The 27,427-nt window shown below is 43.4% G+C and overlaps 1 protein-coding gene across 1 annotated transcript in view; it reads left to right on the top strand.

Annotated features, from left to right (window-relative positions):
• Nucleotides 1-3,110: 3,110 nt before the first annotated feature.
• Nucleotides 3,111-27,427, top strand: part of rasgrf1 (Ras protein specific guanine nucleotide releasing factor 1) — a 28,563-nt gene continuing 4,246 nt past the window's right edge. The window contains exons 1-21 of the mRNA XM_014124845.2: nucleotides 3,111-3,885; nucleotides 8,627-8,733; nucleotides 9,544-9,691; nucleotides 10,542-10,637; nucleotides 10,743-10,996; nucleotides 11,426-11,505; nucleotides 11,635-11,828; nucleotides 12,388-12,497; nucleotides 12,643-12,761; nucleotides 14,664-14,824; nucleotides 15,150-15,213; nucleotides 15,447-15,589; nucleotides 15,740-15,822; nucleotides 15,932-16,180; nucleotides 17,613-17,983; nucleotides 18,142-18,261; nucleotides 22,693-22,869; nucleotides 23,047-23,153; nucleotides 23,362-23,474; nucleotides 25,538-25,598; nucleotides 25,773-25,876. Coding sequence (XP_013980320.1) covers nucleotides 3,610-3,885; nucleotides 8,627-8,733; nucleotides 9,544-9,691; nucleotides 10,542-10,637; nucleotides 10,743-10,996; nucleotides 11,426-11,505; nucleotides 11,635-11,828; nucleotides 12,388-12,497; nucleotides 12,643-12,761; nucleotides 14,664-14,824; nucleotides 15,150-15,213; nucleotides 15,447-15,589; nucleotides 15,740-15,822; nucleotides 15,932-16,180; nucleotides 17,613-17,983; nucleotides 18,142-18,261; nucleotides 22,693-22,869; nucleotides 23,047-23,153; nucleotides 23,362-23,474; nucleotides 25,538-25,598; nucleotides 25,773-25,876 — 3,137 coding nt within the window. The 5' untranslated portion in view covers nucleotides 3,111-3,609. The remainder of the gene's footprint in view (nucleotides 3,886-8,626; nucleotides 8,734-9,543; nucleotides 9,692-10,541; nucleotides 10,638-10,742; nucleotides 10,997-11,425; nucleotides 11,506-11,634; nucleotides 11,829-12,387; nucleotides 12,498-12,642; nucleotides 12,762-14,663; nucleotides 14,825-15,149; nucleotides 15,214-15,446; nucleotides 15,590-15,739; nucleotides 15,823-15,931; nucleotides 16,181-17,612; nucleotides 17,984-18,141; nucleotides 18,262-22,692; nucleotides 22,870-23,046; nucleotides 23,154-23,361; nucleotides 23,475-25,537; nucleotides 25,599-25,772; nucleotides 25,877-27,427) is intronic.

The following is a 27,427-nucleotide window of genomic DNA, read 5'->3' as shown; positions in this document are numbered from 1 at the left end:
TGTGTATGATCATGACAATAATATGTTTGCCTTTAAATCAATGTGTGCATTTACAGTTCTAAATTTTAATTGAGGGTTAAATCAGACTTCAAAGAGGCATGGCTAGCAAGCTGATCATCCGTTTATTAAATCGACAGACGAGCACATGTGCCATCTCCCCTCTGTAGGAAGTGTGTATGTGGGAGTAGGTTATAGACAGTGGGTTGGTGTATGGGGGGGGGTCTCCAGCAGAGTTGCTGAGCCATTCTTCTGCCTGAGAGCAGCAGTTTAGTCGGCCCCGATTGGAGCTCCAGACATATAGTGGCTTTTCTCTGCTCTATGAATCTGTTGAAGGGAGCAGTAGAGAGGCATCTCTAAACGGACAAGTGGTACACGTGCTGAGGGCTCAAAGCTCAATGATTCACTGTGTTGTGTATGTTTCATGGAGCCAGAATCCACCCACTGAGCTTGGTTTCACCTGGCCCTGAGCTTGGTTTCACCTGGCCCTGAGCTTGGTTTCACCTGGCCCTGAGCTTGGTTTCACCTGGCCCTGAGCTTGGTTTCACCTGGCCCTGAGCTTGGTTTCACCTGGCCCTGAGCTTGGCTCCAGGAGAGCATACTAACATTACACCCAAAGTTATCAGCTTCTCACATGTGTGTCTATGCAAATGTTTAAAAAATGGTCCGTAAAGATTGGTTGATGATCGGTGCCTTAAGCTTACGTTGGCTCAATTTATGGCAAAGGGAGTCATCTGCTCTTATTTCTTCAAATCTACTTTTTTTATTTTAAAATTTTACATTGTATGTTTTATATAACCATTCGATGAATTTGACTTTGGATAAATACCAATCCCCATAAATAGCTAATTGAAAGAATAGAGGAAAAAGGTCTGCTTAAATAGCTACCTTAGAGAAGAGAGGGATTTATAATAGAATGGATCTGAGAGAAAGCAAATAACAACAGATATGAAGTCCTAAATAAAGTATTTAGATGACTTACAGCACCACATTAAAGGCTGGCCTTTTAAACAAATTGGGTGCTCAGAGAGGCATATTGCCTGTGTGCTACAACATGTTTTGTAGCTCAGCTATATAACCACTGTGACAAAGAACTAGCACAAGCCACAGGACATTATACCAATGACTCCAACAAGCTCAGATAATGGGTTCCCTGATAATAATGAAAACTGTGAGCTATGGAATGCCATTATGTATTGTTGTAAACAGAGTAGGGTACATAAATGAATGAGCAATGCTCAGAATTTATCGTCATGCCAATCTATCTGATGCTGGACTGCAGTTTTTTTGTGCCTCCCTTTTTATGGAGCAATGAATACAGGCTAAATTAGATCCAGTGTGCAATAATGACCTTTAAAGTACTCATCCAACACCTACCATGGTCTGCAAAAGGGAGCAGAGGGAAAAATATCTCCTGTTCACTGGTTTGAAACATACCCAAATATTTCTCATTCTATTACAGTATATCACTGGTGTTTATTTCCAACACCTTAATGAACTGTAAAAGTCCTATACTTGAGTAATGCCAATGGAATGAAGGTTAGGTCCCACAGTAAAGGATTTACATAGCTAAGGTAATCTAATAATTAAATAGAGTCATTGTGATGTTGCTCTTTTTATCATCTGGTGCTGGCTTCGAATAATATCATTATTCAGCAACATATTACATTTTATTACATTTACATTAAGAGGCACTATCATATTTATTGTGTCTGAAAATGTTGTCATCAAGCCTCTTATGGAATGGCTGTGAAGAATCTGCTGCCCTGGGACTAATCAAAGCAATGAATTGTAATACAAGAGAAGACAGCTACCAAAGGGCAATGAAGGCTGTTTAAACTACAGTATAGGTTAAAGAGATGCAAGGACCTCCTCATGGGTGTGCCATGGTTGTGAACAGCCTATTATGTTTGCAATAAGTCAGTGGTGGTTCTTGAGCAGCAGAGAGCGAGAGAGAGAGCGAGAGAGAGAGAGGGGGGGGGGGGGAGAATGCAGCAGGAATGTGTATGACGCAGACAGAACAGGGCAAAGCAAACAGCCCTCAGTGGTAGTCTCTGCCACCCTGGTACGTGTGGACCTGGCTGGCTGGCTGGCTGAGGAGAGCCTTGTTAGGGAAAGATGGACGAGAGTCTATTAGCATAATCTTAATACAGATTCTGAGGGAGGCCCCGGTTTTAGCGTATAAGACAGGAACTCTGCTACCTCCAGCTCTTTGCATTATGTGTGTGAAGTGAAGAGAATGGATTTCCTTTCATTCTGCTAGAATAATCACTTTGATCTGCAACAAATGAAGTGCCAGATTTGTGCCTATGCTAACATTCTATACAGTAGGCTAAAGCCAGTTCCATTTACATGTAATATTCTAAATATAAAAGTTGTTGATTACCAATTGCCACTGTTATTGTGCTATGGTAAATTTGTTGAAACAATCAGTTGGGTGTTATTTAAAAAATAGTGCTGATTACTGTGGTGTTACGATAGCCACTCTGAAAACATCTAACTCTAATCCCAGAGGGGCAATATGGGACAGTGCTCTCCAACCATATGCCTTCTGTCACTGAACCCTAATTTACTGCAACCAAACCTTTGTTAGGTAGGCTGAGAGTGCAATAGCACTGACAGCAACAAAACAGCACGTTTTTTGCAAGGAAATAAAAGGCACTGAGAATTGCTCAGGTGGGTCCACATGCTGGTTGCCAAGCATGGGCTAAAGAAATTCAAGATTTATGTCCAATCGACATTGTCATTAACCAAACTGATTACATTAATGTAATGGCAAGGCAAACCATGTATTGATGTATGTCAGTGAATAAGACTGACCTTTACAAGTGTGTATTCAAGACGGCCAACTGCTCTATGATTTTTTTATCAAAACAATTAAAATGGTCTATGGTAGGCATTTCTGTGAATCACATAGACTTAGAACCTACCCTTATATAGCCAACCACCTGCTACTCTAGTCTATCCCATTGGTAATGAGCTTTCACTATCTGACTGCCTTGTGAAATGTATGCTTTTCATTCTCTGAGTAACAAGGAGTTACAATTCCATCTCATTAGATTCAAAAAGTAGTGTTAATTCACGAATAATACAACTTCCATGTTTGGTTAATGAGAGTAGTCAGGAGGACTAAGGTATCTCTTGAATGAAAACAACAGCTCACGCGACGGCTTCACTTTGACTTGTTTTGAATTCGCTGTCTAAGGTTCTGAAATGTGTTTTCCCGAAGATACGTCACGTGACTTCGCTGTCTCGCTCAGCTCACTGTTTTCGGGAGATTTCACGTGAGAATACGACAAACCACCTCGCGCACGCTATAATTATCTTCCTTTGCCAGTCTCCGTTTAAATTCATAGTCGGTCTGTTTTTTCTTTATTTTTGTGTAGAAATGTGGGAATTGAAGCCCTAAAATCTCCTCAACGAATTTAGGATGATACATCCGTCTTCTTTGTTTTGTTTCTCTCTTTTTGTACTTCATGCCAACATGGTAAATGCAGGGGCAGAGCGGGCTACTGCTTGTCCGCAATCAGAAAGTCCACGTCTGTCTGTGTACCGGGTTTAAGAGGATGTAAGGAACAAGTAGCTTTTTTCAACCAAAGTCTCCTTATAAAAATGCAGAAGGGAATACGACTGAATGATGGTCATGTCACCTACCTGGGTCTTTTGGCAAAGAAGGATGGTACTAGGCGAGGTTGCTTGAGCAAAAGGAGCTCAGACAACACAAAATGGCACACAAAGTGGTTCGCTTTATTACAAAATATGCTGTTTTATTTTGAGAGCGAGTCCAGCTCTCGACCTGCGGGATTATACCTGTTGGAGGGATGTGTGTGTGACAGAGCGCCGTCACCTAAACCCTCACAATCATCCAAAGAGTGTTTAGAAAAGCAGGTAGGAATAACACATACAAGTTCACAACGTTGTTTCATTTGTCTTTTTTACGACTGTAAAGTTATAGGTTGTCATTGAATAAACATGAACGATGCACGAGTTACCGGCGTGCAGATATCCTCATGAGGTTGAAAGCAGGTTATCATGTGAATCAGACGGTTCCGTGTTATGAGTACATGTAGCATATATATTTTGGGGAAAAGTACCCCCCCCCCCCCCCCCATTATTTATGCTATTTATCCTAACCCTCTTTATCCACAGTAAGTATTACATTACAGTCCAGTTAAATTATAACCTACAGTTGGCCTCTATCAGATTCAATAAAGAACTGTTTGCTCAGCGTGCGTGTGTTATGTAATCTGTGCATCGGATTAATGATTCCATTATAAACACCTAATTGAATACCGAGCTGCCTCGCGGTTTTCTTCATTGTTTTTATTGTATTATATTAACAAGTATTTATTCGGTTTTGCTGCATTGTGCCTATATAGGGTTGATTATTTTAGACAAAAAAAACAGGAAATGTATTGTCAATTATGTATTTCTACACGGTCTACAGGCCTACATGTTTAAACAAAACATGTGGTTGATATGGAACTATTATTGTCAAACCAACATAATGTTATCTCACAGTGAAGTTTGTTAACACTGTTTTCTTTTTTCAAGAAAATTGCGCTAAAGCTATTGCGTACCACAGTCGCCATCTTGCGGATATTTGACGTAATATCACTGTTTGACGTATTGATATAACTCTCGCACTGTTTTTATTAATAGCATCCTACCTCGGCAACTGAGTCTGCAGCAAATATTGTTTAGTAACAAGACCGTACGCCAAAACAACGGGCATGGGGTCTTCGTCACTATTGTTTTTATGTTTTGGTACACTGTATTTTACTCTTTGAGAAATGTGATGAGTTATTCCTTCACATTGGGATCAGAGGATGAGGCTGTTCAAATCTGGAAGAAAAAATAAAACAATCGTTTGTCTTGATTGGCTTCTACTGTGGGCCTATGATGCTGCAACCTGGTCTCAGATCATTTCATATTATTTATGTGAATCCGAGACACTCCATTTAGTATGATATGTTACATTTAATATAGTATGTATTAATTTGTGGATGTTCATCACCCATTTCCTATAGGCTGCAACCTGGTCTCAGAGCATTTTGTATTATTCTGTTAGTAAATCCGAGGCACTTTAAGGTTAGGGTTAAGTTTAGGAGTTAGGTTAAAGGGTTAAGGTTAAGGTTAAGTTTAGGCGTTAGGTTAAAGGGTTAAGGTTAAGATTAGGAGTTAGGTTAAAGAGTTATGGTTAGCTAACATGCTAAGTAGTTGCAAAGTAGCTAAAAAATATATTTCCTCTCCAGTACTTTTAACTAATGAAACATATGATTTACAATGCAGGAGAAGCCTAAACCTGTAGAAGTAGACACCATAAGATCCTTCTTCCTTACTTCAATAAGATGGTTAACTGATACTTTTCATCTTCTTATATGGCTCATCTTGTTTAACGTTCCTTACAAAAAACAGTCATGAAAAACAGAATAATTAATGGTGCTGCAATCTTTGTGTTCTCTATTACTGAAAAGGAAAGTTCATATTGTGCACATGAAGGATGATGTAATGATTGTGGAATGTTTTGTGTGTAGGATCATTGGATTGAGGCTCTATCTGCTAGTAGTTCTATTTAATCTGTCTGCAGTCCCTATCCATGACTGCATAGGCTGCAGTCCAAAGTGAGTCCAGGCCTTTCCTGTGAACAGCTGTCCCTGTGCTGACAAAGCAATATGTGGCATATTGGCTAATATTTTGCTCTCCCAGTTCCCCTCATTAGAGAATGAAAACTCCTCATATCATGAACGTGCAAATTGTTTCAGAGGAATTTGTCAGGAATTTCCTTCTTTTGATCCATCCTTTTCAACATGATTATTGGATGGCTTACTACAACAAAACACAAGGTTATAATGTTGTTTTGATAGTCTGTGAGTCTGTATTTGTGAAGGAATGATCCATTCTCATCTGTCTTACTCCATAGCTGCCAGAGTCAACAGGCTCTGTTCACAACTCAATACAATGTTACATAGCTCAGAATATATTTGTCACACCCCATTGCATCCTACTAACATCTCCAAGCCAACATACATTACTTCTCATAGCAATTGTTTATTCAAAAACAAGAACACCACCGTATTCTGACATTAGTGAGTGTTCATTGGCCAGTCAATGTGAGCGATGAGCAATAAATAATAAACGATACGTAATTTCTTTAATATAGAAGAATGAGCAGTATATGTATGCCTTATGAGTATGCATAACCATAGACCATGCACCTTGTGTGCACACCAATAGCAAGTTCATCCTGAATGATAAGATATAGGATGGCACAGAGAGAGTCAACCGCCTAAATCTGTGACAACCCTAGGATTTGAGATGTAGACTTTTAAAGTTCAACCGAGTTTAAGGCTTAACTGAATGAACAACGGAGACAAAATACAATATGAAAGTTGATTAAAATAGGTTGGGGGAGTGGACTCGTCTCAGAGGGAAGATCCTTTGATGCCAAGTAGTCCTAAACTAAATATTATCTTCAATAGTCATGGTATGCTGGTTTGTAGTCAATATACTGTACTATTCATATAACCATATTTATCTCACCCTCATTTCTGCCCTCACACATTGGCAGCTTTAATTGAAATTTGACTGTGAAGTAAAATTCAATGATGCAGGTCATTGTGAAGTTTGACAGCTTAAGGGGCCACCATATTGATGAAAGCTCAGAAAGATGGGTGCCTGTGCTTTCTAAAGAGAGTGTTAATGCACCAGGTAGAATTACAGGTCAGTAGACGTTTTTGCCTTTCTTCTATTTGCATCAAAATCAGGAGTTTGAATGACCTTTGATCTGTTAACTCATTACAGTTCTGGATTTGAGCATTTATTCCCACATTCAATTTATCCCCAAATGTCGTTATCTAAAGATGATAATGTATTTTAGCCCATGGTTCATATGGCAACCCAATAGGTTGTATAAAATAGGGAACTGCAGAGAGTATCTGTGTGTTGTCGCGCCTCCACTCCCTTCCACTATTAACACAATCAACCTCTATCTGTTGTAAATGTGTTCCTTGTACTACCTCAGAGGGGTCAGGGCCCATTGGGGAACAGCAGCATTTTACAGCATTCGGCAACCAGTGATGGCTGACGTATTTCTGTTCTGTTTTTTTTCTTATCAATCTAAAAAGTGTTAGCTGACATAGGCTAATTGAGTGATTGTCAGTGTCTACCATAAAAAGAGGAAAACTGCTGATGCATAACCAAATTCTGAAATTACACCTTGGGTATTCTACTATTCTAACACTCAACAATAAGTTGAGACCCTGATTGACTTCCTAAAAAAAACATTGAAAGTGTGTGTGTTATGATTCAGCTGTAAACATAAAGCATGAAGCAGGCTGTGTGTAAATAAGCCTCTCTCTCTGCTTTTAGAGAGAGGATGAAGGAAAACTACAACAACAAGCATGCATCCCTGAAAAAAATAGATCCGATTATCTTTGAAGTAAGGATGAATACCATTCAGCCATGAATAGTGATGAGGTGCAGGTTGATGGGTTCCTGTTGGCCAAAGATTAGGCTGGGCATTCGCTCAACATGGCTGCTGCCAAAGTACACACTAGGAGTCACATTTTTAACCTTGAGTGTGATTCCAATGTGTGAGATGTGATAATGCAGGCTGTTCTTTTGCCAAGCAGCACTGATCTTTTCCTATCTTGCCATGCCAATCATTGTGTGTTTTGGTATATTTGATGTATATTTTCAAAAGAAAAGTGCACTGTGATTCTTATTTGAGGATAGAAAAGTTAGCGTATGTTAATGATGTAAATGTACAACAGTTAAGAAATTTACTATATGTACAAAACAGGGTCTGGCAAGGTCTGAAATTAACTTTTAATCCACCAGATAATGTGGATGGTCTATGATCGTTAAGGGACTGTGATGGTTCGTACACAGACCTAGTGGTGCTGGGGAATTCAGCGTAGAGAAGGCCAGCTTAGTTAAAATGGAGTGAGACAAGTAGCGCTAAGAGCCTATCCATTCGCACAGAGTGGAGTTGCTAGGTAACAGGTAGTGCACAGTTATGTAATTGGCAATGCCTCCAGCTTACATGTCTTATGGCTTTTCCTCCTGGGATCCGGAGCCATCCAGGCAGCCAGGCAGCCAGGCGATCAGACAGCCGGTCAGGCGGTAACGCGGTCAGGCGGCCAGGCGGTTAGGCGGCCAGGCAGCCAGACAGTCAGGAGAGGCTTTCTACTAAAATCCCCATTGATCGAGCTGGTGGGTGAGGATGTGGGTTTCCTTTCCCCATGCTCATCTGTGCAATGTACTCCCCTAATGTCAACAATGAGAAAGGGTACACACAAGCTTAGATTGTGAGAGGGTTCAAGGTTTCAATGATGTGTGTCTGCAGCACACAGATTTTTTCGGCCAGAAATACTCTTCATAATCTTCTGTTAAAATATAATTTTTGTGTAACTATGTTTGTGTTGTAGCTGCTATACTGTGCATTGTCTGACCTTTTCGTTGCATTTTGTGGTTATAATATGATAGCTCATTTAGATTTCTATGGATTGAGAAAATACTTTTTCTCATACATTAAAAAACAAAGAATCCAAATGCCGCTTTACCCATGCAATGTAGTAATGTGTTTTAGAGCTAATTAAGCCTTTGTTTTTTCTGTGTGTTTCAGTACTACTTCACTGTAAATTTCACCCATGAAAACCAGAAAGCCCTGGAGTTGCGTACAGAGGATATAAAGGACGGTGATGAATGGGTGGCTGCAATAACACATGCCAGGTACCAGGCCTCTATTGCAACCTGTCGACCCAGTCAACACCTACATTAACACACACGTGCTATTATTGATGTCTACTGTATGGATGGGTGTAATCTCTTAGATAAGGCATGATGTATGATTTGAAATGTACAGCTTGACTCTGTTGAGATGTGATAGAACTGTCATGCAGCATTAAGGCAATGTTTTTGACGTACATTTCTGGGGACAAATGCTGTAGAAAACCTGATAGGGACCTTGAGAAGGATTTTTAAACATTCGTGTCACCTGAGGTAATAGTTTGTATGCAGCTCATGTTAAACCGTATTCCTGATATACTCTGGTTGCAGGTGTTGTTATTGAACTGTTAGTAGTAAATTGGTATTGTGTAATTTCAGTTGAATGAAAAAGGGTGACTGGTGACGTAGCTTACTGTATAATAATCATTGTGAAATAAGAAGGGCCGTTGTGATGATTGGTGGTCTATTGTGACTGTGGATTTGGGCACAGCTCTGAGGATATTCTTAACAATATGGCCCTGCTGTATTTTGGTTGGTTATCTGCTGAGACATGTGCAGCAATGTACTGTAGCTACACTTCACTGAGCACAAAGGATATTAATATTTACGCCACTGCATTATGAGGCTGTTCATAGACCTGAGGTCTGTATGGGTACACATGTGTCTGTAGGGCAGGGGTAGAGTGGTGGATGTATACAGTCTGCATTGGGGAGCATACAGTCTTGGGTGTGTCTATCTGGACCTCTGAAAGTATGGAAACACGTCTGTGGAGAGTTGCTGCAGTGTGTGTGAGTGTGTGTTTCCTGTCCACAGTTACAGGAACCTGGCCACGGAGCACGAGACGCTCATGCAGAAGTATCTCCATCTAATTCAGATCGTGGAGACAGAGAAAACGGTTGCTAAGCAACTTCGACAACAGATAGAGGATGGGGAAATAGAGATTGAACGGCTAAAATCAGAGGTAATATTCATTATGATTCCTTCTGCCTCAGTGGGGGATTGTTATGTTTATTTTTTACTTAACAGGAAAGCGTTTGGAGCTTGTGTGGGATCTAGCGCAACTACAGTACAGTGAAATATCTCTCAGGAGCACCGCTCAAGATTTCTAGGATTTTGTCATCTGAGTAAACAAAAATGGATAATGACTGTACTAGTTGTTTCTTTATGTCTATGTTATTGAATAATACGAGAGAGGGAGAGAGAGAGATTGGGATAGATTGGGTGTGCCGCTCTGTCACAAAGAGATGTGTGCAGACCCACCACTTTACATCTCCACTCATAAGCAATCCCTCCAATAGAGCTATGCTCCCTGCTGTATTCTTCAGATCAAATAGTCATGTTACTTTAATGTGCAAATGTGGGGCTTGAAATGAAATGGTGTGCTGAATATGCATGAACAAGGCTTTATTATACAGAGTGCTACCCCCCCCCCAAAAAAAGATAACAATAAACTCTTTCAGCCTATACAAAGTAAATGGGGACACTTACCTTCAGACAGTTCTGAGTAGCTTCCAGCTCTTTTGTGCAGCACATTTATGGCTTTTCTATGTACAGCAGCACAGTATCACACAGTGTGAGTCTGCATTTCTAACCAATGGAAATGAGTGCTGATGTAGAGATATCAGCCAAGTGAACAGAGTTGGTATTGCCACCACCACTACCACATGTCAGAGTTGGCAGCTTTGACAGCCTCTAATTTCATTTGACATAGTCACTTTGTTAATACGCTGTCAAGTGAAGAGGAAACACGGAGAGCAGGTTGTGAGTGATGATGACTGGTGGATCCTGTCTGTGGCTGTCCTCTCTGGCAGATTTCCGGGCTGCACAAAGACAACGGGAAGATCCAGTCGAGTCCAACAGCCGAACCCAGTGAAGATGATGACTCTGAACTCAAGAAAATAAAAAAAGTACATATTTACACAAAATATGTTCTACTCTATTTTCAGTGTATTTGCCAATGATGCAGGAAAAAAACTCACCTTCCATTCCCCATGATTCCCATGGTCTGCTAGGTGCAGAGTTTCCTACGAGGCTGGATGTGCAGGAGGAAGTGGAAGACCATCATCCAGGACTACATCCGGTCTCCCCACGCCGAGAGCATGAGAAAGAGGAACCAGGTGGTGTTCAGCATGCTGGACTCTGAGGCTGAGTATGTCCAGCAGCTCCACATCCTGGTCAACAATTTCCTCCGACCGCTCCGTATGGCCGCCAGCTCCAAGAAACCACCCATCACCCACGACGACGTCAGCAGCATCTTCCTCAACAGGTGTGCAGCTGTAGATGATCACGCCAAGCTAACCACTCACACTGCTGTCTCTCACCTCTCAGAGAGACAGTGATATGACTGTCTCAATGCTGTAGGATTTTATGTTCATGCATTACAACTATGGTCGATAATGAAAACATAATAACCCTGAGATGTGATGGCATTATGCTTCGTCAAAGCCTCATTCTAAGATGTTTCTTTTGTATTTTATTTAACCTTTATTTATATAGGTAAGTCAATTAAGAACAGATTCTTATTTGCAATGACGACCTGTCAAGAGGCAAGTGCAGCGGTATAAAATCTTAACACACTTGCACATACAGGCATATTCACTGTTGCATGTTTGAATCCTTTTCACCTAACTATGGCTAGTGTCTATTTTTCTCAGAATGGACACTTAACGTCTTGTTAATTTCCCCTTTACTTTAGTGAGACCATCATGTTTCTGCATCAAATATTCTACCAAGGGTTGAAAGCAAGAATAGCAAGCTGGCCAACATTAGTTTTGGGTAAGCTGACTAAAATGCTTTTTTCAGGGTCATTCAATGGATGGATGAATATGATAATACTATGTCCCAATTGACCTCATACATCATTTATCAATCTCTCATTCACTTGTTGGTCCTCTCTCTTCACAGCTGACCTGTTTGACATCCTGCTGCCAATGTTGAACATCTACCAGGAGTTTGTGAGGAACCACCAGTACAGTCTGCAGATCCTGGCACACTGTAAACAGAACCGAGACTTTGACAAGCTGCTGAAGCAGTATGAGGCCAAGCCAGACTGTGAGGAGAGGACTCTGGAGACCTTCCTCACCTACCCCATGTTCCAGGTAGGCATACAGTACTGTACACTCCACTGTCTTCTCATTGACTGTCCAGTCCCTGTCTCTCAGCTCAAACAGCTCTCTCTCTTCAGACAAAGGCTCCTCCATTGATCACCAACAACAGAGCAGACATTTGTCTCACATGAATATCCCTGTTCTTTTTTTCATAAACACATAAACTGGTTGTTTGTGAAGCTCAGGGTTTCATAATGGCTCTTTTCTGGCAAGGCATGCAGTTTCAGTGCAGTCTGCTCCACTGGGGCCTACTTTGGACTCTGCTGTGTTGGTAATACATTTCTGCTGATGACTGTGGATGTGCATAGAGGTCCCTACTGATCTGCTGCAATGAGTTTGATTGTGTCTGTGTCTGTGTGTGTGTGTGTGTGTGTGTGTGTGTGTGTGTGTGTGTGTGTGTGTGTGTGTGTGTGTGTGTGTGTGTGTGTGTGTGTGTGTGTGTGTGTGTGTGTGTGTGTGTGTGTGTGTGTGTGTGTGTGTGTGTTTGCACGCCATCTTGTATGTAAGTGTGTGTGACTCACCTGCCCCTGTTCATTCTCTGTCACTCCAGATTCCCCGCTACATTCTTACTCTCCATGAGCTCCTGGCCCACACACCACATGAGCATGTGGAGAGGACAAGTCTGGACTACGCCAAGTCAAAGCTGGAGGAGCTGTCCAGGTATACCTGCCCTACCACCTTATAGTGCCAAAGCAGCACACAGGACACCTCAGTTTATCATGCTTACTGTACAGAATGCATACACACTGACAAAGTGAATACAATGACATTCCAAATGTGAAAAGACCAACCTCTCTGCCCCTAGAATCATGCATGACGAGGTGAGTGAGACAGAGAACATCAGGAAGAACCTGGCCATTGAGCGCATGATCGTAGAGGGCTGCGAGATCCTCCTTGACACCAGCCAGACGTTCGTCAGACAAGGTAAGCTCTGAGAGAAGATACACAAAGGAACCCAAGATCCCACATAAAGACAGAATCATAGAGGTGGATTTTCTACCTCGCAACTGTTTGACTACCAGTGCCTTTGTGTTCTCACAACTTCAAACCTCCATAGGCCTACCTGAGCCTCCATAAGGAAAGACTTAACCAGCGGCTTGGGCAATATAATCCTGTCTGCCTTTATAGCATGTACTGAAAGTGGGCCGACTCTTTCATTTCCAAGGGTAATCAGGCTGTTGGGAGGCAATCCGACAGTGAGTCAGGGACTATAAATGTCATACATCCCCAACGGACTTCGATGGACATATAAAGAAGAGGAAAATCATATAGAGATATGGTTTAACCTCTCTGGGCTATGTGGGACACAGCCAGTGAAATAGCAGGGTAGCAAAAATCTCATAATTCAAATTTCTCAAACATACTACTATTTTACACCATTTTAAAGATACACTTCTCCTTAATCCAGCCACGTTGTCCAATTTCAAAAAGGCTTTACAGCTAAAGCAAAACATTAGATTATGTTAGGACAGTGCCTAAAAAATAAAAGCCACAGCCATTTTCAAAGCAAGGACAGGCGTCACAAAAACCAGAAATACAGCTAAAATTAAGCACTAACCTTTGATGATCTTCATCAGATGGCACTCATAGGACATCATGTTACACAATACATGTATGTTTTGCTCGATAAAGTTCATATTTATATCCAAAAACCCCATTTTACATTGGCCCGTAATGTTCAGAAATGTTTTTCCTTCAAAAACTTCCGGTGAATGAGCACATCAATTTATAGAAATACTCATCATAAACGTTGATAAAATATTAAACTGTTATTCAAAGAATTATAGATAAACATCTCCTTAATGCAACCGCTGTGACAGATTTCAAAAAAGCTTCACGGGGAAAGCACACTATGCAATAATCTGAGTACGGCGCTCAGAAAACAACATCAGGCAATACAGATACCCGCCATTTTGGAGTCATCTAAAATCATAAATAGCATTATAAAGATTCACTTACCTTTGATGATCTTCATCAGAATGCACTCTCAGGAATCCCAGGTCCACAATAAATGTTGTTTTGTTCGATAAAGTCCATAATTTATGTCCAAACACCTCCTTGTTGTTAGCGCGTTCAGTAAGCTACTCCAAATGTAGGAAGCGCACCGAAAATTTCACGACGAAAAGTAAAAAAAAGTTATATTTACGTTTGTAAAAACATGTCAAACGATGTATAGCATCCATCTTTAGGGCCTTTTTAACATAAAACTTCAATAATATTCCAACCGGATGATTCCAATGTCTTGAAAAATGTAATGGAACACAGCTACCTCTCACGTGAACACGTGCCAATGAACTCATGTCCTTTCCTGAGTCAACAACTTCCAACTTCCTTTGTTCGCTCTCTGTTCACCATAGAAGCCTAAAACTTTCTAAAGACTGTTGACATCTAGTGGAAGCCTTAGGAAGTGTAAAATGAACTCTTAATCACTGTATACTGAATAGGCCCAGTCTTGAAAAACTACAAACCACTTCCTGGTTGGATTCTTTCTCAGGTTTTTGCCTGCCATATGAGTTCTGTTATACTTACAGACATCATTCGAACAGTTTTAGAAACTTCAGAGTGTTTTCTATCCAAATCTACTAATAATATGCATATCCTACGTTCTGAGCCCGAGTAGTAGGCAGTTTAATTTGGGCACGTCATTCATCCGAATTTCCGAATACTGCCCTGTCACTAAAATGTTAACCCTACAGTATGTATATATCCCCCCAATCATTGAACAGGGGAATGAGGCCTCTCCCAGTCTTGCAGTACAGTTGATCTGTGGGCCCTCATCACTAACTGGACTCCCTGCTGTATGTCTCTCCCCCTTCTGCCATACAGGCTCTCTCATCCAGGTGCCAATGAGTGAGAAGGGTAAGATCACCCGTGGGCGACTGGGCTCTCTGACTCTGAAGAAGGAAGGGGAGAGGCAGTGCTTCCTCTTCTCCAAGCATGTCATCATCTGCACCAGGGGCTCTGGAGGGAAGCTGCACCTCACCAAGGTGGGCCTACCCTGGGCTGCTGAGCCTGCTATACAATCTCTTAAGATGCATCCTGGACCAAAACAAATTACAATACATAGATGAGGCTTTCGTTAATACCAATACATATAATCATGGTCCTATGATATTGAAGTCAACCCATCCTCTTAAGGAGTCCCTTATTACTTGGGTGCTGATTTACTCTGTTTATTGACCTGTAGGTCTATATGTGTTGCTACATAATAATGTAAGTCATATTGTTATTGATTATTCAGTAGTGGAGGGTATTCTTGGAATGGGGTTGTGAATGTGCTAATGCATATTGTATATTGTATGTTGTTCTCAGAATGGCGTGGTCTCTCTTATTGACTGCACTCTTCTGGAAGACCCCGAGGGGACAGATGATGAGTGTAAGCACCACACTGTTTCATTCCTATCTCACTGAAATATGGAGCACATATGCTTACTGTATGTAGAGTGTAACATATGATAAGTTTAGTATTACACTTTTATGAAGTATACTAGCTATAGCCTCCCTACAAGTTTCATCTGTTCATCATCATTTAGAAGTACAATAAACCTCTCATTTATGCCATGGTAATGACCCATTTCTCCTATTCACCTCTGTTTGTTTTGCCCAAAGCCAAACCAGACAAGGGTGTACAGGACATGGAGCACCTGGACTTTAAAATCGTGGTGGAGCCTAAAGAAGGCCAGTCGTTCACAGTGATCCTGGTGGCCTCCTCGCGGCAGGAGAAATCTGCCTGGACCAGTGACATCAGCCAGGCACGTCTGCTCTGCTCGCCTCTGCTTTACTCTGAATGCATCACGTCTGTCTGTCTCCAGCAGGGAGACATGGGGCCTGGATGTCTGTCTGCAGAGTGGCTGTACTCACACCTTTCCTCTCCCTTAACCTTCCCTTCTTCTCCCTTACAGTGCATAGACAACATCCGCTGCAATGGGCTTATGATGAATGCATTTGAGGAGAACTCTAAAGTCACCGTGCCACAGATGATCAAGTAAGCCCCATTCACAACTACAGCCAAACAGTCAATGGGATTATCATGGTGTCTTTATTTGTGTGTTCTAGTGTTTTCTTATGTGTTTGTGGGTTTTTTCTGTGAGCAGGTCTGACGCCAGCCTGTACTGCGATGACGTGGACATCCGTTTCAGTAAGATGATGAACTCATGTAAGGTGCTGCAGATCCGCTATGCCAGCGTGGAAAGACTTCTAGAGAGACTGACCGACCTGCGCTTCCTCTCGATCGACTTCCTCAACACCTTCCTGCATTCCTACCGCGTGTTCACCAGCGCCGATGTGGTGCTGGACAAACTCATCACTATCTACAAAAAGCCCATCAGTGCCATCCCAGCCCGGTAAGGCATAAAAGAGCTGCTAATGCTTTACCATTTAGCCTTGACTTTGACCAACACAGTCAGAAAAATCTCTAAATCTATCTCATGCCTAGTGCTGTTTAAAGATGATACATTGTCAGTGTTTTTGCATGGCCATGGCCCCTACACAGTAAAGAGGGCTGTTGTTAGGGCTGGTGATGATAACATCCCCTGACAGGCCCAGCAGCCTCTGGCCTCCTCTGGCTGCCTCTCTCTCCTCTAGCCCACCACTGATCTCCTCACAGCTCTTTTTCCACAGCCCACAGTATTACTTCTTTACCGTGTGTGTTTGTGCGTGTGTGTGTGTGGGTGGGTGCATGTGCGTGGGCGCGTGTTTGTGTGTCTGCGTGCCTGCACGTGTGTGTGATGGAAGGTGAGGTGAGGAGAGCTGGGTAGAGGTCATGTCTGTGTGTGTGATGGAAGGTGAGGTGAGGAGAGCTGGGTAGAGGTCATGTCTGTGTGTGTGATGGAAGGTGAGGTGAGGAGAGCTGGGTAGAGGTCATGTCTGTGTGTGTGATGGAAGGTGAGGTGAGGAGAGCTGGGTAGAGGTCATGTCTGTGTGTGTGATGGAAGGTGAGGTGAGGAGAGCTGGGTAGAGGTCATGTCTGTGTGTGACAGTGTGGTTGGTGTGTGTTCTGTGTGAGAAGGCAGTAATTGGGCCCAGCCTCTTCTTCTGCCTGCCTAAGAGCGTCTCAGCAGGGCTTTGTCGCTGTCACCTTAGCAACTGGCCTCTCTGCTGCAGGACCCCACCCTCTCTGTTCTGCAGAGGATCTATAGTATGAAATATTTATGGTGCATGTTGTCGACCAGAGCAGACCCTCTCTCCGGCCCAGGAGAGTGAGCCTAGCTCCCAGGTTCAGATCAGGGGGAGCTCCCTCCCCATGCCCACACCATGCAGCATGTTTTCATGTGGAGCCTGTCATGTCTCTGTGAGCCACCGCCACTCTGATGCTTGTGTCAGCAGCATGGCTATTTGCTCTGTCACTCGCTGTGCTATTTATGGGAACCCGTGAGGTCGCAAGGAGGGTGGCAGTGAGTGGGAGAGGTTTTCAGCAACATTGTATCAGATTCAAAAAAGACAAACAGGACTGCAGAAGCACCATCTTGCCTTGTTGACAATGTATTGATTTATTTACATTTTAGTCATTTAGCAGACACTCTTATCCAGAGCGACTTAGTAGTGAGTGCATACATTTTTATTTGTACTGGTCCCCCGTGGGAATTGAACCCACAAGCCTGGCGCTGCAAGTGCCACACTCTATCAACTGAGCTACACAGGACTATCAACACAACACAAAAATACATGGATAATTCTGATCTCCTTGTTATTTGCAACACACTGAAGTGCTAAAGTACATAGCTACAGTACATCCTTCTGACTACAATAAAATGTGTTTTTTTTTTACTGATGCAGATCCCTGGAGTTGTTCTTCGCCAGCAGTCAGAACAATAAACTCCTATATGGGGAGCCTCCCAAATCCCCCAGGGCCAGCCGTAAGTTCTCCTCCCCCCCTCCCCTGGCCATCACCAAGACATCGTCCCCCAACCGCCGCCGTAAACTCTCCCTCAACATCCCCATCATCACTGGGGGCAAGGCTCTGGACCTGGCCGCCCTCAGCTGCTCCTCCAACGGCTATGCAAGCATGTACTCCTCCATGTCCCCCTTCAGCAAGACCACCCTGGACATCAATAAGCTTTATGTCACCAGCCCCATCACCAGTAAGATCCCTGACGAGGGAGAGGGCAAGACAGACAAGGCAGAGGAGACCATTGTGTCTAAACAAGGTAATCCAGCTAAGGGGCGGGGGGGGTTGTTATGTCCTTATTGGTGCTTCTTAAAAGGAATATTGGGCTATTTATTTGAATATAGCGCACAATTTGAATCATGACATGTGTCTAGAATGTGTTATGTACTGACCTGTTTTGCGCTTGGTGTACTGTAGATATTTCAGTTCCGGAGGAAAGTGACATTGACCAAAACCAGAGCGATGACGCAGACCCAGAAACGTCTCCTATCAAGTCGCCAACCACCCCCAAAAACATGAAATGCAAAAACTCTTCAGGTACATTGTGTCCCAGACTGCACAGTGGTGTCATTATCACTCAGTGCCATGATACCAGAGCACCTGGATCACATGCTGGCATGCCACCTGCGTCCTCCCCTCAGCCAAAATGCCATATTTATCAAGAACTCAAATATGCTCTCCTGTTTGACAAGGGAAACAGAGTCAGAATTAAGAAATCAAAGCACCCATTTTCATTGTTACTTTTATATGCATTTTCCCTATTTATGTTATATCCTCTATCTCTGTCTTTATTAGAAATAGTCAAACATGATAGAGAAAAAGTATTTTCTACGCCTGTTCAATTGTCAATGTGCATACACTCAAAGAATGCTAAAACTTTGTGTTCAATGAACTCCGCCACACAAGATAAAATTCATGCAGACTGTAATTTCGTGGAGAGAATAAGAACATGCTGGGAAAGCCAGCGCTAGGAATGAGTAGGTGTTGGGGATACTTGTGTCATAGCAACTACAGTATGAGTGTGTTTCCCAGCCTGCCGCCCCCGGTAACGAGGTTGTTTTAGTACAAAACAGTCAGTGAAGAAAGCTTTTGTTGTCTGTCCCAGCTCCAGGCACGTACACAGATCAAATCAAATAAAATGTTTTATTTGTCACATGCGCCGAATACAACAAGTGTAGACCTTATGGTGAAATGCTTACTTACAAGCCCATAACTAACAATGCAGACCAGGAAAATATTTGCTAAATAAACTAAAGTAAAAAAATAACACAATAAAATAACAACAACGAGGCTATATATGGGGGGTACCGGTACCGAGTCAATGTGCCGGGGTATGGGTTAGTCAAAGTAATTGAGGTCATATGTACGTGTAGGTAGGGGTAAAGGGACTATGCATAGATAATAAACAGCGAATAGCAGCAGCGTAAAAAAGGGGGTCAATGCAAATATTCCGGGTAGCCATTTGATGAACTGTTCAGCAGTCTTATGGCTTGGAAGTAGAAGCTTTTAAGGAGCCTTTTGGTCCAAGACTTGGCGCTCCGGTACCGTTTGCCATGCGGTAGCAGAGAGAATAGTCTATGACTTGGGTGGCTGGAGTCTTGGACAATTTTTAGGGCCTTCCTCTGACAACACCTGGTATAGAGGTCTTGGATGGCAGAAAGCTTAGCCCCAGTGATGTACTGGGCCATACGCACTACCCTCTGTAACGCCTTGCGGTCGGATGCCGAGCAGTTGCCATACCAGGCAGTGATGCAACCAATCAGGATGTTCTCGATGGTGCAGCTTTAGAACGTTTTGAGGATCTGAGGACCCATGGCAAATATTTTAATTCTCCTGAGGGGGATATAGGTGTTGTCGTGCCCTCTTCACGACTGTCTTGATATGTTTGGACCATGATAGTTTGTTGGTGATGTGGACACCAAGGAACTTGAAGCCCTCAACCTGCTCGATACCCTCAATTTGAGGGAGAGGTTGTTGTCCTGGCACCACACTGACAGGTCTCTGACCTCCTCCTTATAGGCTGTCTCATCGTTGTTGGTGATCAGGCCTACCATTGTTGTGTCGTCGGCAAACTTAATGATGGTGTTGGAGTCATGCTTGGCCACGCAGTCGTGGGTAAACAGGGAGTTCAGGAGGGGACTAAGCATGCACAAATGTCAGTGAAGACACTTTCCAGTTGGTCAGCACATGCTCTGAGTACACATCCTGGTAATCCGTCAGGTCCTGCGGCCTGTGAATGTTGACCTGTTTTAAAAGGTCTTACTCACATTGGAGACAGAGAGCTTGATCACGCAGTCGTCCGGAACAACTTGTGCTTTCATGCACGCTTCAGTGTTGCTTGCCTCGAACCACGCATAGAAGTAATTTAGCTTGTCTGGTAGGCTTGTGTCACTGGGCAGCTCGCAGCTGGGCTTCCCTTTGTAATCCGTAAGAGTTTGCAAGCCCTGCCATATCCGACAAGCGTCAGAGCCGGTGTAGTAAGATTCAATCTTCATCCTGTATTAACGCTTTGCCTGTTAAATGGTTCGTCAGAGGGCATAGTGAGATTTCTTATAAGCGTCCAGATTAGTGTCCAGCTCCTTGAAAGCGGCAGCTCTAGCCTTTAGCTCAGTGCAGATGTTGCCTGTAATCTATGACTTCTGGTACGTATGAACACTGTGGGGACGATGTCATCGATGTATTTATTGATGAAGCCGATTACTCATGTGGAATACTCCTCAATGCCATCGGATGAATCCCGGAACATATTCCAGTCTGTGCTAGCAAAATGGTCCTGTAGCTTAGTATCTGTGTCATCTGACCAATTCCATATTGAGCGAGTCACTGGTACTTCCTGCTCTAGTTTTTGCTTGTAAGCAGGAATCAGGAGGATAGAGTTATGGTCAGATTTGCCAAATGGAGGGCGAGGGAGAGCTTTGTACAGGTCTCTGTGTGTAGAGTAATGGTGGTCTAGAGTTTTTTTTCCTCTCGTTGCGCATGTGAAATGCTGATAGATATTAGGTCAAACGGATTTAAGTTTTCCTGCATTAAAGTCCCCCGGCCACTAGGAGCGCTACCTCAGGATGAGCATTTTCTTGTTTGCTTATGGCCTTATACAGCTCGTTGAGTGCGGTCTTAGTGCCAGCATTGGTTTGTAGTGGGAAATAGACAGCTGCAAAAAAATATAGATGAAAACTCTCTTGTTAAAAAGTGAGGTCTACAGCTTATCATGAGGTACTCTACCTCAGGCGAGGAAAAACTTGAGGCTTCCTTAATATTAGAGATCGCGCACCAGCTGTTATTGACAAATAGACACAGACCACCACCCCTCGTCTTACCGGAGGTAGCTTTTCTGTCTTGCCGATGCATGGAAAACCCAGCCAACTGTATATTATCCATGTCGTCGTTCAGCCACGACTCGGTGAAACATTAGATATTCGTTTTTAATGTCCCGTTGGTAGGATAGTCTTGAACGGAGCTCATCTAGTTTATTTTCCAATGATTGCACGTTGGCCAATAGGATGGATGGTAGAGGCAGGTTACCCACTTGCTGACGAATTCTCAAGGCAGCCCGATCTGCGGCCCCTGTATCAGGGTCTCCTCTTCATATGAATGACGGGGATTTGGGCCTGTTCTGGGAGCCGCAGTAAATCCTTTGCATCTGACTCAAAAAAATGTGTCCTCTTCAAGGTGAATAATCACTGTTCTGATATCCAGAAGCTCTTTTCAGTCATAAGACAATGGCAGAAACATTATGTACAAAATAAGTTACAAACATGAAAAAACTAAAATAGCACAATTGGTATGGAGCCCATAAAACTTCAGCCATCCCCTCCGGTCTAAGGCTCTACCTGTGCAGAGCACATGCCCCTTCCATTCGCCAAAGTGCTTTTTTTGGGTTGTGGTATAATTCCCCCACAAAGGTTTTTTTGTATACCTTTGTTGTTCAGAACCTACTGCCCTCAAGTTCACCGCCACCCACCCCGTCCGTTGGTTGAGTCTTGAACCAGAATCTGTCTTTACAGGAGATGTTGAATTTGACAATTCTCTTTCAAGCCCAGGAAGCCATTCACCAACTTTTCCAGCTTAATGTCAAAATACAGTTGGTACTTACCAAATTATGTAGTTTCTGTAACTAGCTTGCTTACAATTTGTGATGAATGAGTGTGTTGTTGCAGAAATAAATAGGCCTATACCCTATGCTCAATATTTTTTTAATGTTCGCTATAGAGCACCTGCCTCTTGCAGGTCTGTGCACGGCCCTGCCCAACTCTTAGGACAGAATCTGTACCAAGTCAAAGGTGAACAGAAACCTGACATCATTTACATTAACAGTACTCAGATCAGGTTTATGTTACTCACCATAAAGCTCAACTGATTTGATTTGTTTGTTAATCACACAGTAATGTCTGTATATTGTCAGTCAGTGTGCAGACAGTGTGATGAGAAACCAGTCAATTTCTCCATTATGCTGATATTGGGGGCTATATTTAGCTACACCCATCTTGAATATCAAAGCCTCATGTAAGGTCTCTACGCTCTACTGGGATAGAATGTGGTGTTCTTCGGTTGCTGCCCTCTACTGGAGACAAAAGAAATGAACAAATCTGTCCTGTTACACAATATGAATTACACAGCCAAAATAGATCATGCGTTTTGGGGTAAGATCCATTAAGTTGCTAAGCATTGTCAACAACCTCTTAAATCTCAGTGAGCAGGTTAAAGTTTCATCTATTTCCCTCCGGTTTCTATTGAAGTAGTAGTGAGAGACCAATTAAGAGCATTTGATGCAGCTGACACTTTCATGGATCATTTTTGTGGCTGTCCTAGTGCAGTCATAATGTCAGCAATTCTGTTTTATGGTCTCCATTTTTATACCTACATTACTTTATTGTAAAGGTATCACACTGCATCAATCAAGTTCACTAAAATGAATCTCATGGAATTTTGCAGCCAGTATAACTGTCTCCATATTGTATCTCCCTGTAGAATTCTCCCTGTTTTCCTACAATAATGGCACGGTGATGTCATCGTGCCGCCCTGAGATGGACAACAACAATCGCAGTGCCCTCTCTGCAGCCTCCGCCTTCGCCATTGCCACGGCAGGAGCCAATGAGGGCACACCCACCAAGGAGAAGTACCGCCGCATGTCCCTGGCTAGCACAGGTACACAGCGTATTAAACATCAGTTTTGTCCACAATGGAACAAATTGCGTACACCATATTTTCAAACGCATGAGATCTTCAATGTCGTTTTTGTTCTCCTCAAGAGAATAAAAATCTATATGTCATTAAAAATGTAGGTGTGATATTTACATGGCATATTTGATCCATTTTCCCCAGGGTTCCCAACAGACCAGAGGAATGGGGACAAAGAGTTTGTAATCCGAAGGGCTGCAACCAACAGAGTCCTGAATGTTCTGAGGCACTGGGTGTCAAAACACTCTCAGGTAAGTCTTCCAGATACATAGTCATTACTTCTAAGGTCAAATAGTGTCCAGGTTTCCAGTCAGTTAACTCTTGTGTGTGTGTGTGTGTGTGTGTGTGTGTGTGTGTGTGTGTGTGTGTGTGTGTGTGTGTGTGTGTGTGTGTGTGTGTGTGTGTGTGTGTGTGTGTGTGTGTGTGTGTGTGTGTGTGTGTGTTTGTGTTGACCTCCAGGACTTTGAGAGTAACACTGAGCTGAAGCTGAAGGTGATAGCCTTCCTGGAGGAAGTGATGCATGACCCAGAGCTGCTGACCCAGGAGAGGAAAGCAGCCGCCAACATCATCAGGTACCTACCGGCACTACAGCCACCTCAGTTTATGAGGCGAAATCTGGACCCTTACAAATCAGCCGGGCTAGACAGTCTGGACCCTCTCTTTCTAAAATTATCTGCCGAAATTGTTGCAACCCCTATTAGTAGCCTGTTCAACCTCTTTCGTATCGTCTGAGATTCCCATAGATTGGAAAGCTGCTGTGTTCATCCCCCTCTTCAAAGGGGGAGACACTCTAGACCCAAACTGCTACAGACCTATATCTATTCTACCCTGCCTTTCTAAGGTCTTTGAAAGCCAAGTTAACAAACAGATTACCGACCATTTCGAATCTCACCGTACCTTCTCCGCTATGCAATCTGGTTTGAGAGCTGGTCATGGGTGCACCTCAGCCACGCTCAAGGTCCTAAACGATATCATAACCGCCATCGATAAGAGACATTACTGTGCAGCCGTATTCATCGACCTGGCAAAGGCTTTCGACTCTGTCAATCACAACATTCTTATTGGCAGACTCAACAGCCTGGGTGTCTCAATTGATTGCTTCGCTTGGTTCACCAACTACTTCTCCAATAGAGTTCAGTATGTCAAATCGGAGGGCCTGTTGTCCGGACCTCTGGCAGTCTCTATGGGGGTACCACAGGGTTCAATTCTCGGGCCGACTCTCTTCTCTGTATACATCAATGACGTCGCTCTTGCTGCTGGTGATTCTTTGATCCACCTCTACGCAGACGACACCATTCTGTATACCTCTGGCCCTTCGTTGGACACTGTGTTAACTAACCTCCAGATGAGCTTCAATGCCATAAAACTCTTTCTGTGGCCTCCAACTGCTCTGAAATGCAAGTAAAACTAAATGCATGCTCTTCAACCAATCGCTGCCCGCACCTGCCTGCCCGTCCAGCATCACTACTCTGGACAGTTCTGACTTAGAATATGTGGACAACTACAAATACCTAGGTGTCTGGTTAGACTGTAAACTCTCCTTCCAGTCTCACATTAAGCATCTCCAATCCAAAGTTAAATCTAGAATCGGCTTCCTGTTTCGCAACAAAGCATCCTTCACTCATGCTGCCAAACATACCCTCGTAAAACTGACCATCCTACCGATCCTCGACTTCGGCAATGTCATTTACAAAATAGCCTCCAACACTCTACTCAACAAATTGGATGCAGTCTATCACAGTGCCATCCGTTTTGTCACCAAAGCCCCATATACTACCCACCACTGCGACCTGTATGCTCTCGTTGGCTGGCCCTCGCTTCATACTCGTCGCCAAACCCACTGGCTCCAGGTCATCTACAAGTCTCTGCTAGGTAAAGCCCCGCCTTATCTCAGCTCACTGGTCACCATAGCAGCACCCACCCGTAGCATGCGCTCCAGCAGGTTTATCTCACTGGTCACCCCCAAAGCCAATTCTTCCTTTGGCCGCCTCTCCTTCCAGTTCTCTGCTGCCAATGACTGGAACGAACTGCAAAAATCTCTTAAACTGGAGACTCTTACCTCCCACACTAGCTTTAAGCACCAACTGTCAGAGCAGCTCATAGATCACTGCACCTGTACATAGCTCATCTTTAAATAGCCCATCCAATCTACCTCATCCCCATACTGTATTTATTTATTTATCTTGCTCCTTTGCACTCCAGTATCTCTACTTGCACATTCATCTTCTGCATATCCTACCATTCCAGTGTTTAATTGCTATATTGTAATTACTTTGCCACCATGGCCTATTTATTGCCTTACCTCTCTTATCCTACCTCATTTGCACATGCTGTATATAGATTTTTCTACTGCATTATTGATTGTATGTTTGTTTATTCCATGTGTAACTCTGTGTTGTTGTATGTGTCGAACTGCTTTGCTTTATCTTGGCCAGGTCGCAGTTGCAAATGAGAACTTGTTCTCAACTAGCCTACCTGGTTAAATAAAGGTGAAATAAAAAATAAAATAAATGATGGACACACTCTGTTATTATTGAATACATGGGCAATCGCTTCTATAGGGCTTCTATGTACAGAGTAAAGAGAAACACACACATTATAAATACATACTTGACTCTGTTGTATGGTCTATTAGGACCCTGACACAGGAGGACCCAGGTGACAATCAGATCAGCCTGGAGGAGGTGATACAGCTGGTGAGTGGGATGACTGCACGTGTAAATGGCAATTGAGTCAAAGGAGAACAATCTCTCCTTGACATACATTATGTATGTTAAGTATGTGTCTCAGGAATGTTTGAATATAGTGAAGTAGTTGTCATACCTGGCGTCTTGGGAATGGTTACCGGTGATGCTCTGTGTGTGTGCTAGGCGTCAGTAGGGAAGGCGGAAGCGTTTGAGAGCCATTCTGCCCTGGAGATAGCAGAGCAGCTCACCCTACTGGACCACCTGGTCTTTAAGGTCATCCCATATGAGTGAGTGACACTGAGTGACACAGCTGATGATACATACACACACACAGTGCATTCGGAAAGTATTCAGACCCCTTGACTTTTTCCACATTTTGTTATGTTACAGCCTTATTCTAAAATTGATTAAATAGTTTTTTTGTCTTCAGTCTACAGATAATACCCCATAATTACAAAGCAAAAACTGGTTTTTAGAAAATTTAGCAAATTATTGAAATATTACATTTACATAAATATTCAGAGCCTTTACTCAGTACTTTGTTGAAGCACCTTTAGTAGTGATTACTGCCTCAAGTCTTCTTGGGTATGACGCTACAAGCTTGGCACACCTGTATTTGGGGAGTTTCTCCCATTCTTCTCTGCAGATCCTCTCAAGCTCTGTCAGGTTGGATGGGGAGCATCGCTGCACAGCTATTTTCAGGTCTCTCCAGAGATGTTCGATCAGGTTCAAGTCTGGGCTCTGGCTGTGCCAATTAAGGACATTCAGAGACTTGTCCTGAAACCACTCCAGCGTTGTCTTGGCTGTGTGTGCTTAGGGTCGTTGTCCTGTTCTAAGGTGACCCTTGCCCCAGTCTGAGGTCCTGAGCGCTCTGGAGCAGGTTTTCATCAAGGATCTCTCTGTACTTTGCTCTGTTCATCTTTCCCTTGATCCTGACCAGTCTCCCAGTCCCTGCCGCTGAAAAACATCCCCACAGCATGATGCTGCCACCACCATGCTTTACCATAGGGATGGTGCCAGGTTTCCTCTAGATGTGACGCTTGACATTCAGGCCAAAGAGTTAAATCTTGGTGGCTTCCCGAGTGGCGCAGTGGTCTAAGGCACTGCATCACAGTGCTAGCTGTGCCACTAGAGATTCTGGGTTCGAGTCCAGGCTCTGTCGCAGCCGGGAGACCCATGGGGCAGCGCACAATTGGCCCAGCATCGTCCGGGTTAGGGGAGGGTTTGGCCGGCAGGGATGTCCTTGTCCAATCGTGCACTAGTGACTCCTGTGGCGGGCCGGGCACAGTGCACGCTGACACGGTCGCTAGGTGTACGGTGTTTCCTCTGACACATTGGTGCGGCTGGCTTCCGGGTTAAGTGAGTGTTGTGTCAAGAAGCAGTGCGGCTTGGTTGGGTTGTGTTTTAGAGGACGCACGGCTCTCGACCTTCGCCTCTCCCGAGTCCGTACGGGAGTTGCAGCGATGAGACAAGACTGTAACTACCAATTGGATACCACAAAATTGGGGAGGAAAAAGGGGTAAAAAAATAAATAACTAAAAAATCGTATTTCTCATGGTCTGAGAGTCTTAAGGTGCTTTTTGGCAACACTCGTGCCTTTTACTGGCTTCCATCTGGCCATTCTACCATAAAGGCCTGATTTGTGGAGTGCTGCAGAGATTTGATGTCCTTCTGGAAGGTTCTCCCATCTCCATAGAGGAACTCTGGAGCTATATCAGTGTGACCATCGGGTTCTTGATCACCTCCCTGACCAAGGCCCTTCTCCCACGGTTGCTCCTTTTTGGCCTGGCGGACAGCTCTAGGAAGAGTCTTGGTGGTACCAAACTTCTTCCATTTAA

Source organism: Salmo salar, chromosome ssa10 (assembly GCF_905237065.1).
Source record: "Salmo salar chromosome ssa10, Ssal_v3.1, whole genome shotgun sequence".
Classification (NCBI taxonomy): domain Eukaryota; kingdom Metazoa; phylum Chordata; class Actinopteri; order Salmoniformes; family Salmonidae; genus Salmo; species Salmo salar.
The sequence above is the reverse complement of the archived record's forward strand: the minus strand, read 5'-3'. Positions and strand labels throughout refer to the sequence as shown.